This window comes from Tyto alba, unplaced genomic scaffold, assembly GCF_018691265.1.
Source record: "Tyto alba isolate M040663 unplaced genomic scaffold, T.alba_DEE_v4.0 Super-Scaffold_3, whole genome shotgun sequence".
Taxonomy (NCBI): domain Eukaryota; kingdom Metazoa; phylum Chordata; class Aves; order Strigiformes; family Tytonidae; genus Tyto; species Tyto alba.
The window spans coordinates 10,937-29,248 of record NW_024881304.1 but is presented as its reverse complement, the minus strand read 5'-3'; the positions used below and the strand labels follow the sequence as shown (position 1 = coordinate 29,248).

The 18,312-nt window shown below is 39.1% G+C and overlaps 1 protein-coding gene across 7 annotated transcripts; it reads left to right on the top strand.

The window, feature by feature from the left end:
• The first annotated feature begins 31 nt into the window (after positions 1-31).
• Positions 32-15,472, top strand: NOL8 (nucleolar protein 8). 7 transcript variants are annotated; one of them, XM_033003054.1, is made up of 17 exons: positions 32-123; positions 590-773; positions 942-1,004; positions 1,856-1,934; positions 2,242-2,389; positions 3,332-3,400; positions 3,719-5,659; positions 5,945-6,061; positions 7,312-7,431; positions 7,769-7,850; positions 8,633-8,774; positions 10,320-10,403; positions 11,222-11,499; positions 13,394-13,520; positions 13,927-13,997; positions 14,995-15,077; positions 15,397-15,472. In XM_033003054.1, exons 2-17 carry the CDS (start codon positions 635-637, stop codon positions 15,448-15,450), a joined length of 3,597 nt encoding a protein of 1,198 aa, XP_032858945.1. In that variant the 5' UTR covers positions 32-123; positions 590-634; the 3' UTR covers positions 15,451-15,472. The 7 variants fall into 7 exon arrangements, with proteins under 7 accessions (XP_032858945.1, XP_032858948.1, XP_042655593.1 ...); XM_033003057.2 differs by having other exon boundaries at positions 39-108; XM_042799659.1 differs by lacking the exon at positions 32-123 and adding an exon at positions 132-224.
• Positions 15,473-18,312: the final 2,840 nt, after the last annotated feature.

The window sequence follows — 18,312 nt, the reverse complement described above, 5'->3', positions numbered from 1 at the left end:
CAAGCCCCACCCCGCGTGTGCCCGTCACTGGCGGCCGGCCGGAAACACAAACGCGACACAAACGAGGAGACAGGCAGAGCCCCGGGGCCGCAGGAACCCTTTTTCCGAGTGAGAGCTGGGAAGGCATGCGAGGGGGAAGATAAACGTGTTGCGCTCCAGGCAGCGCACATGGCCGCCGTGGGGCCGAGTTGCCGCGTCTGGGCAGGTGGAGGTGGTTCTCGGAGGTGCTGTGCGTGCCTCAGCCTCTCTTCTTTTCCTCCGACACCCCCCCCCCACCCCCCCCCCCCCCCGCTTAGAAACTCCTTAGAAATGTTATGTCTGGGTGTTACGCAGCCGGTCCTGTGCTTCAAGATTTAATAAACAAGCAAAAAAAAAACAACCGCCAACGCCTAAACCGCGGTTGCTTCCAGCAGTGCTGTAACCCTGATTGCTGGGCTGGGCCGCGCGGGTTTACTGGTGCAAAGGACCGCTGTCCTTGTGAGACTTTATGGAGCCCTTCTGATGGAGTGGTTTGTTCCGTCATTAATTGTTATGATTGCATTAATCCATACAATGTAAGTGTTAGTAAACTATTATGGTCCTCTTACAGAAAAGCAGATGGTGCGTTGCAGGAGTGACAGCTTGACTTCTCAACATGGAGGAGAAAAAAGTTTCCAGACGCTTATATGTTGGAGGGCTTGGCCATACGGTTTCTAAGGATGAGCTTCAAGAAAGATTTGGCAAGTTCGGGCACGTTTTGGATGCAGAGATTATTACCAGAAAAGATGATCAGGGTAACGGTTTTGCATCATCCTTTAAAAGTGCATTGTTTTTCAATGTGTAGTGTGAAATGGAATTTTTTGCTTCAGAAACGCTTTGTTTTCAGAAAATAGCTGAATTTTCAGTTTTAAAGGGAACACTGAAATTATGTAGACATTAACTGAACGCTTATCATTGACCAGGGAACCCTATGAAAACTTTTGCTTACATCAGTGTCAGCATTTCTGATGCAGATCTTCAGAAGTGTAAGTGCATTTTTTTGAGTAATTCATGTTTTTGGTTGAGGTTATGTTATTGATAATGCAACTAATGTTGTCAAATTAGGATGTGGTCAAGGAGGGCCCTCTTTCATTCTGTTGTCATATTTATTCCATTTTCTTTAAGCTGCAATTTTATGGAAGTTGCTTTACTGGAATTTTCAGTAAATAGATGTAAGCTGATTAAAAAGATTCCTTGTGTATGAGATAGAACAAACTCATAAAACACCTAACCTTTTTATGAAGAGGTATGGGAAACATGCTTCAAACACTTTCATCAGTTCCATTAAAACATAAGAAGTGATTTGACGTGGGAGGAAACCCAGGAGAGTTTATGTAAAGCATGTTTCTATTTAAATCCCAAAATAGTTAGATTGCAAAACTTTGGGCAGGGTTATAAAACTACCGGTGTAATATGTAGAAGCAAAATGGTAGGTGAAGATGCCTGTATCCAAAGAGAGGGTTTAGTAAATATGCCTGTTTAGGGAAGGCTGCCATTAGGAATAGAAAGCTGAACTACAGAAGTAGAGAAGAGCCTGCCTAACACTAGTATAAAAACTTCAGAGTATGTGTATTTGAATTTTGAGGTTTGTATTTGAACTGAACCATACAGACTTGAATGACTCCTTTGAAGTCAGAACTTGAATTTTAGATGTAGACTTCTTGTTTAAGATTTGGGTATTAGACATTTCATATACAAACTTAGGTGATTTAGTCTTAATGGACTATAAGATCATGCTAAAGAATCTTCAAGCTATCATAGAAGGGAGGCATAGCTAATTCAGATGTGTATGTTTTTAATGTAGAAAACACTCATTTCCCATCTTACCGTTTTCCAGGCGTGTCAATTTTAAATAAAACGAAATGGAAAGGGGGGACACTGCAAATTGAGTTGGCCAAAGAAAGCTTTTTGCACAGGTAAAAAATAATTGAAAAAATGTACGTCGTTGCTAAAGTTAACATTTTTCTGTTTATCTGATAACATTATGGTTGTGCTTTCCTCTGCTACGCTCTTATTCTTTCCAGTTTTTACTGACATTGGTGGACTGTTGATGCATGTTAGGTACTGCAACATGTTTTGCATCATTATTGACTTAAAGGTAGCAGATATGTTAATTCCTTAAGTAGTGGATGATTACTGTTCTGTGGGAAAGGCTCGCTGTTGGATGTAATTTAGCATCCAAGCAGACCTTTTTTCATATATATCATGTACTTTTTGGTACAGGCTTGCTGTGGAGAGGGAGGAATTAAAGCTGCAGAAAGAAAAGCTCCGGAGAAATGACAAGACATGTCTGTTAGAATCACTGAAAAAGGCTGGAGTTGTAGACTTTCACATGAAAGCAGTACCAGGTACAGAAGTGCCAGATCATAAGGTATGCTGGGATAGATGTATAGAGAATTAAAACAAACAAAAAAATGAAATAAAATTAAAAACCCCCCACAAACCAAAACAACAGATTTGGACACAAGTTTATTATACCAAAATTTATGTCAAATTTCTATACTTGATGTAAAGAAACTTTTATTAAGTCTGGCAGTCCAACTTCTGAAAAGTAGTCTAAAGAAATACCTTACATGTGGACATGTAGAATCCTCCTGTTCTTTGCAGTGACTAGAAATAATCTTGATCGTTAAATTAGTAAATGCTTTGTTACTCATTTACGTTGGGAATATCTTTGTGTCACCCTTAAAAGCATGTAAAGAAAATGTGTGTCTTATTTTTATGCAGCATACACATTTTTGATGGCTGGGTTGTCAGGAACTAATCTCTGTGCTTCAGCACACTCAGGATCAGGGTCTACACATGCTCACAGTAAGATTTAGAATAAAATCACTGAATGTGCAAATTTAGGCAACAAAAAGTATATTTACTATGAAGTTTTCAAAATTATTTGCTAATCACAGAATGCTTCTGGAGGGTGATGGGAGGATTTTTAATTTTTTAGTGGGAAAGGGGAAGAGGGCAAAATAAGAAGTGATCTTGTCTGTATGGTTACCACTGTTAATTCATAAACTAGCAGCATTATATTAAAAGTATTACTTGTAAAGAAAATCCGCTCTTCATTGTCACTCATCATTTGCAGGTCATAGAAATTTGGTTTTTTGGATGCTTTTGATTTGTTCTTTTTTTGGGAAGGAAGCTGGCTGAGTTGCACACTACAAATATATTTCACTAAGAGAGTAAGCAAAAAAAGAAACTCGTCAGATGGTTTTTTATTAGTGTTTCTGTTATCCAAGAATATACATTTTGTTTTATTCCAGGTTTACTTCCATTCCTTTTTTGTTTAACACTGATTATTTTTCTTTTCTTTCAGAAATGGGTTGTTGGTAAATTTGGCAGAGTCTTGCCTATCCTGCACCTTAGGAATCAACAAAAAAATAAAATATCCTTTCCCTAGTGGTTGAGCATAGGTACAATTCCCTTCTTTCTTTTGTCATACAGGGGAACGTTTGCTTAACGGTCTTAATGTTGACTACCATGTCATACTTGATTTACTGAATCCCCTAAGTAAATCTTGCAGTAAGTTTGCATGATTTGAATAAATTCCTTAAACTGCAAATCAGTTGCTTCAAAGCTTATGGTCATAACATTAGAAAAGACTCTTTGTTGTCCTTGCACACAGAATTTAGCCTGTTCACAAAGACTGCAAATCTGGTTGAAGAAAAATTCATCTTGTTTTAATTCCTTAACTGAGACTAACATTGTGAAATATGACCCATCAAAATATTGCCATAACCTTAGAAAGCTGGAGCCAGATTGGACGCATGTAGCTCCCATATCTGAGCTTACTTGGCACTTAGAAGGGAGAGATAACAGCATCAACAAGAAGCGGCAAGGAGAGTTCCCTGTAACTAAGAACCCACCTAAAAAGCTGAGGCAACTGGGCAGTGAGACTCTGAATGGAGCAGTGGTTCTTTCTTCTGGGTGTCAGTCACATTCACAAAACACAAGCTTACCACATCTAGATCAAAGATCAAAATCCAAACTCAGTGAGAAGTCTAAATTGCCTCCATCAAGGATTCTTAATAGTAAAATATCAGGGAGAGGTTACTCATCAGATAAAAGCAATGTTTCTGGAATTACAGCTCAAAATAATATGAGTGTTTCTGATAGTGACATTGATTCTGAAGAGGAAATCAGAGCAATGGTGAAGAAAGAGATAGAAATACAGAAAGATGAAAATATTGAGACTGAAAGTGACCAGTTGGAAATTGTTGGGGATAATTTTGAATTAAAATATAATAGTCACTGGTCTGTAAGCAATCCAGATGCCATGAGGAAAGCTGTCAAAGGAAATTACAGAGAGAAAGAGACTATGGAATGCGATAATGATTATGATTCAGCAGATACAGATGAAATTATTGCTGAAAGTAAAATTCTAGATCAAAGTAGCAGGGAGACTGTGATTTTAGAAGATGCTAAACAGATGAAGGTGGAAAATAAAGAAATAGTAACTAACAAAAAATGTGATTTGGTACATGACTCCTCACTGAAGACTTGCAATTTAAAAAAAGAATACATTGAAAGAAAAGGGAAAAGGAAAAACTCCAAAGTTGCTCTCTTGCAGAGTACAGCAGTTAACAGTACGACAAAGACAGGTGATAGTGAAAGCTCTTATTCAGAGTCTGAGACAGGGGAGTCTGAAATCAGTTCTGATTATGAATCAACGATGCAAAACTGTTGCCGCTTAGACCTTACATTAGATGACTTAAAAGCACTAGCTACTGAAAACACTGGGACACCAGTAGAAGAATCGGATAGTACACAGAGTTCTAGTCAGTGCAGTGTTGAAGAAAATTCTAATGGTAGTGTAAATAAAACAAAGCTTTCTAAATTTCACCCTGCAGTTAAAAAAAAATGTGTCTGTCCTGAAGATATAGTTGCTGCACTTTTAGCAGGGGAGAACGCTGATGAAGAAAGCTCCAAGACACAAAATCATTCGCGTTCCAAATATCAGCCCTTCAGAGGAATGGGGTCCCTTTGTGAAAAAGAGTTAACTAAGGACAGCACTGGTTTAAAGAAGAGATCTGTAGGAAGTTTAGGTCTGGAAGCTCGTATTTCTTATCGTGGGAAGGAGGCATCTGAAAGACAGTCTAAGAACTCTCCATTGTATTCACTTGAAGTCAGCGGTAAAAAGAGACAAAATGCGCACTGTGAACAGCACAAGGAAGTGTCAGATGCTGCCTCCTTAGAAGATGAGAGAGATCAGCCTGTTTCCAGGCCACGTTTACAAGGAAAGAAGAGAGGTGTGAGTTCTTTACAAGACAACCAAAATTCAAAGCGTGGAGATGCTGCTCCTAGTACAGATCATAGTGAAGCTGAGAGCAGTGACGTGGATAGTAATGCTGCAGTGTCACAGAAACATGTTAAACGACAGCTGAAGAGCCCAAAATCACTTTCAGAAAAATTGAGGAGAGATGTAAGCAATAAAAATCTAGAATGTGAAGCTAGTAAATGTGAGAATGGGAAGACAAGCCTTTTGGAAAATAAGGAGTTTTGTCTTCGTGCTACTGTTTCAAAGGAAACTAGTACAAAAGAGAAACAGTTGCAGGATAACCAGAGGAGGCTGGCAGCTCTAGAAGAGAGACAGAAAGAGAGAGAATTACAGAAGAAACTCATTCAAGGAGCTCTTTCAAATTTGGTAATTACACTCTTAACTTCTGTCTGAATAGTATGCAGTAAAAGAAAAAATGAAATTAATAGATGTGGTTTAAGATATTTTAAAATCGTATTCTGGAATTTCTGATTACATTGCCAGTTTTGAGTGTATACAAAATGATGTATATCTAATCCCTGCAGTGTCTCTGGAGTTGCAAGAGGAATAGTAGATTCCTCCTTTCATGTCATGGAAATGTCTTGTAGATACTTATGTATGACTGTACCAAGTATTTGACATGTTTGACTTGACCATTTCACTCTTTCATAGGATAGCCAGCCAGCAGGCAAGCATAAACACATCGTATTCAATTCAGATTTGGAAAGTGAAGCTGAAGTAGAGGAGATGTTGAAGAAAGATGCGAGTTTGGAAAATACGCATGAAGAAGTAAGTGTTATTGGGAAAAAGTCCGGTATTCTGTAAGGTAATTCCATATCAATATGACTGTGCCTTTTATTCTGAAGACTATTTTTCATAGTGGAGAGACAGAAAAAAATAGTTAGGGTTAGAATTAATCTGAATGATTCTTCCTTTTTTGCTAACATGAAACAGGTTTCAAAGAACTTAACTGTGCATCTGATTAAAGCTGCAGAACTTGGATTATTTTGTAAGGATAATGCGAGTTGTATAAAAAATATTCTAACTTTGATTAAAAGAATGTTTAAGTTCTAGGGCTTATGCATAATTAGTTTTGATATTTTGCTGCTTTTAGTCAAAAGAAGTGGAAGAGATTTGTCTTGAGTTGTACAGAATGACTCTTTGCTCCTTCCAACACTGTGGACAAAGAATGTGTATTAATGCAATGTCTTGTTTTTAAAGTGATGTTAGGGTCCAAAGAAGTTGTATAGGACTTGCTCTTTATACCTTACCTAATTGTGAGAATTTTACTGCCATACTTTCAGCGCAATTCAGTACTTTTTTTCTGGGATAGGTCTTCTTGTATCATCACAGTTTATAGTCACATCTCTGCTAAAGCTTTAAACCACTCATTTTCCTTTTGGTTTGTTTTTTTTTTCTCCATAAATGTTGTAAGATTAGAACCATTCTCACAATTTAATTAAAATCTTCTTTTCTCCCTTTCCTCACATCACATTTATCACTTCCTTTACATATATATCTCCTTCGCTATATTTAGAATCCCTGCCCTGTATTTTTCCTTTTCTTTAAAAGAACCTCTGATTCTATGGAAAATTGTTTCGAAGCCATGGAGTGCTTACCTTTTGTGATCATTTATTTTTATCAACTGACTTAAACTATGTTCTAGAGTTGATACCATAAATGAGGCTTGTTCTTAAAGGGCATAATTAGACATCAGTATTTTTAAATTGATCTCCCTTGACCTAATTGGAAAGTTGGATTTTTATACCTAACTCTCCCGTACTGTAAAACGCAAGTTATCCTTTATATGGAAATTTTACCTATGCTAAAATTTAACATTTGTATCTGTAAAACAGAATTGTACAAGGTGTGTATACAGTATAAGATTTGAAGCGCATGGATCAGTGAGGTGGTTGTTCTAGAAATTTACCGTTTCAGATAAACTGGAAAGCACATGAGCAAAATTGGTACTGATTTATTTATCTTCTCAGACTTAGGTAAACGACTGCTTTTCTGTATTGTCTTTTTGTTTACCGAAGGATAAATCGGCTCCTAAAACACCGGTCAGACTGTTTGAAAGCAGCGAGGATGAGCAAGATGATACAGACAGTGAGAGATTCAAAATTAAGCCCCAATTTGAAGGCAAATCTGGTGAAAAAGTGAGTGAATCCCCATTATTGTAATTTAGTTTTCTTCTAAGTCTCCATAATGCCACTTTAGAAGAAGATAACGTAGGTTTGTGTACTTGCTGAATATGATTTTGACAAACTTGAAATCAAATTCTCATAAATAGAGGAAGCAATAGCCATGGAGGAAATAATGTGTGTTGGTGAACAGGAGTTTCTCTGATCTTCTCATCTTTGAATACAAAGAAATTTCTGGAAAAGTCATCAAGAATTAAAGGTTATTAGTATGTTGCAGTAATTACAGTAAAAAAAAGTTACTGAATGTTTATGATTTTCTTCTCCAGTGCTTATTAGTATCTGTTTTGTTTAGCTCTTGAAATTGCAATCACGATTTGGCACAGACGAAAGATTTCGCATGGATGCTCGATTCCTTGAGAGTGACAGTGAAGAAGGTAAACCTCGTATTTCCTGGTTAATGATAGTAATAGAGCTGTATCATGGAGCCTTAATTTTGTATGTTTGAAGAAACTTATGGAATATTTCTGCTGCTTTGGTGACTCCTTAAAGAGAATAAGCCAACTCCATTGGGGCTGTACATAGTATTGATATATTGATAGCTGTGTTTTCTTAAATGTGTATGTTGCAAAAGTATTTGTAATAGCTGAGTGAGATGTATTTCATTGATAAATTAACATTTGAAAATATTTAAACTGTTTGGTTTGTATTCATCCTGCAGTCCACGGCTGATTTGGCAGGCTTGGGGGGGGGAAATCTTTCTAATTTTTCTAAGAGCAGAAAGAAAATCTGAACAAGGCAAAAATTTTTATTTTTTTTTTTCCCCCTCTTAACGAAAATGAAATTGTTAATTTAGTTTTCAAGATTCAAAGTTTGTTTCCGAAACTTAAATTTTTGCCTAGTTCTACTACTCCGTTGCTTTAATTGGATCTTCTGTACAGCATCTACCAGTGGCAGGGTAGTTGCACAGTTACGTGATATCAGCAGGGAACGGGTTAAATAATTGATCTGATTTTCACATGAAATAGGTGCCTGTGACATTTCTAGTGAAAGGTTTTCTATACTGCAAGGGAGAAAGCCTTTAAGTAGTTTCACAATGAAGTAAGTGATGTGTTGATACGTGTGAGCTCTTCTAGTATTATAGTAATGTTATATATCTAATATTACAAGCTTATTCGGGTCATAGCAGGAAAAAAATAATGTACTTTCCTCTTATTAGAGACAAATAACTTGAAGGCAGATGAGGAAGAAGAGCTTGCTGCGGAAAAAAAGAAAAATCTGCAAATACTGGGAAGCCTCTTGAATATCAACCTGGAACACCCTAAGGCAACTAAAATGGCCGCAAGTGCTAAGAAATTCAAGTATGAATCATCCATTATCAGAAAAGAAGGAAATTTAGGAAGGCTTAATTTTTGACAGTGTTTCACAACTAAAATTTCTGCCTAGCTGACTGAGAAAAGTATCTTTCTCTATTGTGTGCATTTAAAGTCAGCCTTTAATGCAGCTTTTCAACTTGAGTGTCCCAATAGATCATACAATTGGTAGTTATTATTTTAGGGAAAAAATTATCAGATGTCTGCTTGAGTTTCTTCTAGTAGATTTTGAATGATTGGATTGTTGATTATGAAAATTAATATTTTAGTAAGTCATTGTGTATGTAATATATAATTCTGCTCTCTGTGGAAACAAACTTAAGGTGTCTAAACAAAGAATATGTGAGTTGAGCAGTACACCGGTAAGTTAGACTCTTAATTTCCATAGTAGTTAAAAAGGTTATTGTTTTCTCTAGCCTACAGATGATTAGCATCAAACTTTTTTTTTCAATGGAGAATTTTTATTTTTTTCATTTATCTGTATTTCTGCTTTTGAGGAATTCTTTTGTTGGATTAGGACTTAGTTACATGTTGCTGTTGGGCATACTCTAGCCTTCATTAGAGGATGGTAAGTTTGGAAATGTGCTGTTGGAAGCATAGTGACATTTAACTATGCACTTCAGCAGAAATTGGTGTGTGGACTGAACTGGTGCAAGTTAGTGGCATGAAGGGTAATGCAATAGTGTGCAATTAGTACATTTTTACCAACAGTCATTATTGGATTTGCATCAATTGACTGCTGACTACTAAATACCATTGTGACTGCTGCACAATCGTATTTAATTTTATGACTTCTATACAAAAATTCATGTATTTTCTAAAGACTAAGGAGAGAGGGAAATAATCTGTGCAACTCCAGAGGTCATCTGAGAAAAGTTTTGTGACTGACAGTGTTCTCTAATACCCAGTTAATGATACAGTATGCAACCATCTGAAGGCAGTTAAATTATGCCGTAAGTACTAATTTAGGGAGAGGAGAGGAAATAAGCAATTACCTTCTTGCATTATCATAACACAATGTGGGCTTTGCTACACTAGTATTGGGGTCAGCCTAAACCTTAGACTGCTTTAGCTGCAAGTCCCCGAAATGTTTACATTTTGAAAGGTGGGCATAATGGGGTTTTGTTTTTTTCTTTTTTTTTTTTTTTTCCTTAAACATTGCATAAATGCAAATAGTCTGGTACTAGAAGAAATAGATATAGATAAGTAGATATGGATAGCTATATTGATATAGCTGCTCAAAAGATAATCAGGTGCAGATATAAACTCACTGCATGAACACATACAACTTGAGCTCCATGTTTTATATGAAATATTACAGCTTGATGAAAGCAACTTCTGTTTATAATTTTTCCTGACCTGGACACTGACTAGCAGGTACTTTCTAGATGTCAGTGAGGTTTTGGATTGATTTGGAGCTTTTATGATAAAGAAGTCAACGTGAATTTGAATCTGACTGTAAAGGTTTAGGGTAGCTTTCAGGTGAGCATTTAGAATGTCTCATGGGGTTTTTTTCCCTTTCTATTTTTGTAGAGATATTAATGCCCTCCGCTATGATCCCACAAGACAGGACCATGCAGTATTTGAAAGGAAACCAAGTGCTACAGAAAAAGAGAGGTAATAATACAGCTCGATAACTGTAACTGTGACGTTTCTTCCTGTGGAGAGATGGTTATAGCAGAAGACTGAGTTTGAAACAATGCAGATTGCTTTGTTTTTTCTTTAGTTCTCTCTGTTGTTGCTAAAAGCAAGATATAATAAGAATTGTGAGCACTAAAAACACTGTGTAATATCATCTTTTCTTTCTAGTCCATTTACTCTCTGCACTCCATTTTTTTCTGCCTTTCTCACCTTCAGGCTATCCTTTTGCTTCAAGTCATGGACTTTAAGATCTGCAAATCTGTGAGGAAAAAACCCTAGCTCTTAACATTTCTTCTGCCAGAAAATAAATCTGTTGTAAATATCTTAATTTATATGCTATTACATATTAAGTGAAAGTCAGGATGTGGTTAATTATAAAGTAGACTTGTTCTTGCCTTTAGAGTCAAACCTCAGATGTTTCTCCACTGCTTAGCCTCAAAGGATGGGTAAATTGCAGAAGGTAAAATGAAATATGTCAAATGTCCAAACCAAAGGGATAGTCATGCTGCCCTATAAACCTGTTTCTGGCAATAGGAAATATCTTATTCCCAGAACCTGGAATTATTAAGAAAGAAGAAAAAAATATCCAACCAAGTGGTGGTGGGGGGAATAAAAAACAACAACAAAAAAAAAAAAAAACCACACAAAAAAAAAAAACCACCACCCAAACCTTAAAACTCGTTAATGTGCTTAGGTAAGTGTCAGATGACATTAATAGCAAGGTTGCCTCTTAGGGAACCTTTCTTTTAAAAATACATGTGCTGTGTTACTATCCTTTAACAATCTCATTTCAGTAAAGCTAAAAGGAAGAAGAAGAGGGAAGAGAGTGAGAAACTGCCTGAAGTGTCTAAAGAAATGTATTATGATATTGCTGCTGATTTAAAAGAGTTGTTCAGATCTTCAAACACGGTATCAGAAAAAAAAGAAGAAATACCCTGGGACAAAGATGATGCAGACAACTCTACCCCACCTGACCATTTGAGACTTAACGTTGGGAGTAACATAGCTCAGGAGTCTAGTGGTTTCACATTTTCCTTCTTTGGAGACATGGAGGAGTCAGGCATAAAAGAAGGTAACAGCAGAACATATATAATAGTACAATTTCTAATGAGTAGCTTAAGTTAGACGCTGTAGAGTAATATAGCGTATAGAAATTCAGAATCCAGGAGATTTTCAGAGACAAAAGTAAGTAATTATGCAAAATTGTTCTGATCTTCTCGATACTTGCCAAGATTGTTCTAGTTAAATCACAGTTAATTCATGCTTGCATCCCAGGAATTCTGAAACGGATGTTTTGAGAGGAACTATTATTTAATTGCTGTTAGAACAGTGATGGAAAAGCTTGCTGTCATACACTAAATTTCTGAAATAAACAGGGAAAAGGATAATATACAAGCCAAATCAGATTTCATATAAACCAACACGATTTTAAATAAAATGGTATTGAGATAGTATAATGAGCAAAAAAAAAGTCTGGAGTTGACCCCAAGATCCAAGAACATGTAATTATGTACTTAGTTTTATTATTGTACCTTTAGAAAATTGAAACTGAATGACATGATGACTGGGGTGTCCTAACATAAGATAAAATCAAATGTTAGGAAATCAGGATTTGAAAATCAGAAATTAAGTAACTTAATAAATAGTAATGTAGGAAATAAAAGACACAGTGTGAAGTTAACTGTAATACCAAAAAAAAAACAAACCCTCACATTTCTGCTGACTTCAGAAAGTATTCAGTGTCTTCTGAATGCCGTAATACAGGTTTCAGAATATGTAAGAGATCTCTAGAACAAAGGGGAAAATGTCTGAGCAGAGATGTATTTCAGAGTCCACAAAGACCTTAGCACTGAGAACCACACTTGAGCGCTGTGCCTTATATTTGCTGTTATGAATAATTATTGGTTTATATTGCATAAGAATCCTGTTTGGTGGCAGTAGGGCCACTGTGCTGGCTGCTGTATTGGCATAAACCAAAAGGTAGGTCTCTCTCCATTGCACGTACCACAGTTGCATAGGTGATTTTTGTGATTATTTTCTGTTGGTTTTGATTAACCTGACTGAACATCATGTGTGTCATGTGGAAAGCACAAAGAGAGAACATGTGGACTGTCTTTTTTTTTTTTTTTTTTTGAGCACAAACTATGGGTGTTGTGTGGACAATTTAAACTTGCAAATGCTCACTTTTTCCAAAGTAGAATTTTGTGATCTTTCTCTGGAATAAAATACTGTTTGTGTTTCATAGCCTAGTGACTGTTGGGTTTAGAAACTTTTATATTGCCAGAGAGAGGCAGGACAGGAGCTGTCTTCTCTAGACTGGTTATCCAGACAAGTACTATGCTTAGACACTAACAGAAAAGGGTACTGTAAGTTTGTAACCTCAGTCCTTTTGAAGATGTGAAGTAGTAAGGACTCAGGTATGTGTTTTAAGTTACCATAGGTAAACCGGGCTTCTGGCAACTGGCTGTGTATGCTATAGGCAGGAATACCTACATGAAAACAACATAGCTTAAACACACAGAAAGAGTAAGCTAAGGCATTAGGAGTTTTTTGCAAAGGAACTTATTAAGATAGTGCACAGTGAAAGCAAGCTTTTATTTCAACTTTTGCAAGCTGAAAATATGAATAGATACAATTGCTCCCAACTCGGTTGATAATGATTGTTAGGTTGGAGTGACTTGATGGAACCCTGGACGCTAACAAGAAGTTTCAGGACTCCTGCACTTTGTCCCTAAGATGTGATGATACTAGTTGTGAATTTTGAGGGTGAGTTTATGACATATGAGAAAGCAAATTAAATTCGTACATGCCCAGAGGGTGACAAAAAAGCTGGAAGGGGAGGTTTTTCTCTTTGTTAAATCTGTTTTTTCCAATTTGAGTATTTTACTCTGAAGTAGAAATTTTTACTGGCAAGTAGAGCAATAATCTGATGCTTATTTTTCTTTTTAACTGTGATATTATTGCAGAGCCCTACATACTTGAAACAATAAAACCTGTAAAAGTCACATGGCAAGAAGATCCACGTTTCCAAGACAGCAGTTCTGAGGGTGATGATGAACCAGAGGCATCAGAAGATGAAAGGGACAAAGAAATGCAAGTTGTATTTGTATATTGTCTACTTGGTTATAGTAGTTGGTGCCATGAGAAAATTAATAGAGGCACTCAGGTCATAGGAAATTAACACCTTCATTCCACATCTCTGAACAATGGAAGTATTAGGAAACGATTCCTTGTTGCACAGAATGTAATAGTCAAAAATCCCAATACCACACTTGGTTTGAAGTTGAGTATAAAAGCTGAGTTTCTAATTCAGTGCATGAGAACTTAACTGGGTAGTGGCTTCAGCCAAAAGTCAAATGAAGTTTTCTTACATATTTGGTTACTATGCACTGATGTTCTTCAATACATAGTATTTCTCTGAAGCATTACAGCTTTAATTTGTATTAATGGAATTTGACAGTAACTTTTATGACACTAAAATGCCTTTGTGTTTCTCTAGGCTTTTCTCTTTACCACAGACAGAAAGTGTTAGATTTTTCTTCTTCTCCAGAGATGACGAACGACTAAGAGGTGCAACAGAATTTACTTACCCTTTTTTAACTCCTACTGAAATTCAATGAGAAAAAAGTACCGCTTAGTTAATAATGTTTTGTTGATAAAACACAGATGAGAAGGTTTTAAGAAAAAAAAGTAAAATTGCAAATTTCTATCATTACTTGTGGTATAAATTGTGGTGGTATATCCCATGAGAAAGTCCTAGTAAAATAAATGCTGAACAGTTACCTTGCTTTCTTGTTTTCAGATGATTGCCTAATATGTGGCTGGTCGTTTAGGGCTTCCTAGACATGTTGTATTCTTTCAGGCATATACATGTATGATCTCTAACTTTTTTCTGTTTCTGGTGTTATTCTCAAGAATATTGAATATTGCTATCACACATAGCGACGTGGTTCTTGATCCAAAATAATGTGGGGTTTTTTTCTTGTGAATATAACCAACTTCATTGTTAAAAAACAACAAACAAAAAAACAACAAATAAAAAACAAGAGGGTAAAAAAAAAAGCCCAACCCACAGGCCACCAAAACAATTGTTTTTGATATTTTATACAATAGATTATCAGGACAGACTTAAATAACATTGCTTTCCTGAGATGTTCGATAGCTATCATTACATGCATGTGTAAAAATTACCGTATTAGTATAGTTATTGTAATCTTCCAGCCTGTCTGATTTACAGTGCCTGTTAAAATTCAGCTCTGAATCTGTAGCAGGCATACATTTTCATGGGAGATATGGGATAATGGTGCTGAGCTTTTAATGAAACAGATGTTGTTTCATTGCAATTTATGTTTCATCATATTAAGGAAAACAGCTACTGCCTTTAATTTTTCTTAGTACACAAGACTGTAATACATAACATTTCTGTTTGAGCCAACCATGTTGTGGGGGCAAGAGGAATATGGAGAAGAGGCCTTCTAACTTTTTTGCTGTGTTGCTTATGAGATTTAGAAACAACATCATATTCATAAGTTTTTAACCATATTAATTTGTTCTTTGTTTTGAACAGAGGGCCCTAAGCTATTTTGTAGATCAGTAGACCTCAGTGAAGAAAAAGATGGTTGGGAAGACAGACGTAGATTATTGCTTGAGGTGAGTATTTCAATATCTGTTACTTGGTAACTGCAGCTGAAAGCTCAGCATGAGGACAGAATATGGCGACTTAATTGCTTAGTTTGCATTAAAAAATAATTCAGGACCTTTAAAAGGGCTTAAAACTTTATAATTGCCAGGGAACTAAAAATGTTTCTTGTAGAAGTGTGTATAATGTTGTGATATCTAGCCAGGTACATGACGAAATCTTTGTATTGTACAGGACCAGTTACTTACTGCATGTAAAAAAAGTACGTGAGACAAACAGGTGAATTTAGAAACTTCTCATAATATTATGTTAAAATTTCACTATTTCCAGGAATGCCGAAAGAAGCATAAGGATGCAAGAAGGAAAGTGAAAGCAAAACAATAAATCTTTCTTACCTTTCTCATCAGAAATGTTTCGTGTTTCTTCTTTTAAGAGTTTGCAGACAATGTTACCTCTGAAATTCTAGTCATTCAAATATATAGTATGAAATAATATTGGGAAAGACTGTTGAACTTTCTTTCTAAATATAGGTACGTGTTTACTGTGTCAGTTCAATGTTTGTACCACAGTTTGGGTGTTCTCTCTAGATGGTTTAAACGTGACACGCAGCTTTACAAGATTTTTGAGAATTGGATCATATAACAAAGGCACTACAGGTTATTTTGCTGTCTTCTCAGGCAGCAGTGCTGAACAGGGTTAGGAAAGAGCAGAAAGCCCCGTGGCTATATGACTACGTAAATTGTATACTGCTGAACCTGCTACAGATTAGATTATGCTTGAGATTCCTACAGACACATGTGGGATGCATTATTTCCACAGTAAAAGTTTACCAGAAGTTTATGAAAATACATATATAACAAGGAAGACTTATACCACAGGTAGATTTTTATTTCTTCAAAGAACTGATTTTTTCTACTTTTTAATTGAATGTGTACATTAACAAACATTAAGGAGAAATGTTGATGGTATTGTGGGTTTCTTACATTAGTATTCTTACATATCAGGTGTTATACTTATGTCCCGGTGGCCGGCATGCGGTAGGGCAGAGCGCAGAGAGGTCTCTACTGGAGCTGAGGGGATCTGCCAAGCCCAGAATGGGCACCCGCTGCCAGGCCTCGCCCGGGGGCACCCGGGTGCTTTGCCTCTTACCGGTGCCCAGGCCAGCACAGCTGTTGCACTCCCATCTGGCTGCGCCGGTCCCCAAGTGGGAGCATCGTCTGTGGGTGCCCTCGGCAGCACAGGAGCAGCACAGGAGCAGTTGCCAGGGCCTGGGGAAACAAACGGGTGCGTGGCTGTGAGGACAAAGTGACCGCAGCACGGGATTGTCCAGCAGAGCTCTTGTTCTCCGTCCCTCCGCTTCGAGCCCTTGGCGAGACAGAGATCCTGGGCAGAGCCCAGGTTGCCGCTCGGGCAACTTACCCCTGTCGCTTTGTGTGCTGCCTGCCTCCTGGGCAAAGGCACTCACGGGCATCGCAGCGGCTGTGCCTCTCATTTTGTTCATCATCTGCGTGCCCGTCGTCCCATGCTGGGGATCTGAAGCACAAGGGAAAATTGCTGAGCCCCTGCTGCGCCGGCATAAGGCAGACGCAGGGCGTCCCTGCTCTTCCCCCCCTGCCCGCTTTCTGGGCCCACTCTCAGCAACACACAAGCCCCATTTTCCCCGCTCTCCCCTTCTCAGCTTGCACTGAGACATGGCCCAAGCCCTTTGTCACGGCTTACCCCAGGCAGGTCACAGTTGCCACGGGAACATCAGCACTGCTGGTCTACGTGCACCCCGGTTAGGGGCAGGGATGGACTTGGCCTCCTGCCACCCACTGTGCCTTGGAGACAGCCAAACACCAACTTTGCAACATGCTCCAAGGGACCCTGCTTGACCAGGCTCTTGGACTAGATGGCCCCTAGAGCTGCCATCCTGGATTACGTACAGCACTTTGTTTCCTGATCATGTTGCCAAATATAGCAGTAGTGCAGATGGCTTATAGATTTGTTTTGCTTTTTCCAAGGAATATTACAAGGCAAAAGCCCTACCTCTTGTACAAAACAGCCAACAGAGTGAAACATCAGGCCAAAGAAGCATAGAGTCAGGCAAAGCAGAAAAAAAAAAAACAAACCTGCACAGGTCGTATGTGGAAATGAGAAGGGGAGAAAGAAAAACTGAGCAAAACAACTTTTCACATAGGGCTGGATGGAACTCACGTATATATTAGGCCATCCTTTGGGTGCCAGACCGTGGGGTCTGCAAGGCTTCTGGGCAGTTCAACCTTTGCGATGGAAGAGGTTCCTGTGGGGCCCAGGCCTATCCCAGTGAGTAGCCACTACCCCTAGGGTCTGCCTAGAGGAGAAATACCAGTCCTTGGGACCAGGAAGGCGATGGCCAAAGACGGAGCGCAGGGGAGGAGTTTGACAAAATTCAGACAGCTGAGTCAAAAACTCACCCCAAAAACTTTCCCTCCTACGCCTCCAGGAGGAACATCGCTAAAATCACGGGTAAAGGCAGAGCCCAGGGCTGAAACCTACTTGGATGAAAGGTCCCTTGCTTTCTTTGCTCACATTTGCCACTCTATCGTGCCTCCAAAGCTGCTCCACCAAGGACGGGCTCACACTGTCTCTGAAAGGCAGTTTATTGCCAAGGAGGAAGCCAGGCCGTTTGCGCCGTGAGTCCCCAGCTCGCGCTGCCGCTGCTTTTCCTTCTGGAGGCAGCACGTCACCAAAGCGCTAAGGACGACTTCGGGAGATGACGATGTTGGGCCACCTGCGACGCTGAGGTGCCGTCCTGAGGCCCGGTGCTGTGCCCTGGCCACGCGCCGCGTCGGAGCGGATGGGCTGTGCGAGCCCAGGCCGGGCTCCAAGGTGGCTTCTGTCCCCTGGAGCCGGGAGCCCAGGGCCGGCGGCAGCCCTGCAGGTGCAGCCGCAGCGCTGCGGCGCAGAGAGGAAGGATCCCCTTCCCCGACCTGCCGGCAGCGCTCCCCATGCCGAGGGCAGGAGCAGAGCCGCAGCCTGGGCCAGGGCTGCAGCCCTGGGCTCGCACGGCCTGACCAGCACCGGTCGGCCAACAGTGCCAGCCTCGACGGCTGCCCCGCAGGACCTGCCTTTCGGCTCTGCGCTGGCTGCAGGAGCAGCCGCCCCGCTCCCGGGGGTGCCGAGGGCTCGGGCCCCCGCCTCGGCACTTCGCACCCACCCCTGTGAGGCGGCGGCCGGCTCCGAGGGGCTGGCACGTTCCTGAGGGCGTCCCTGCCCGTCGTTGGG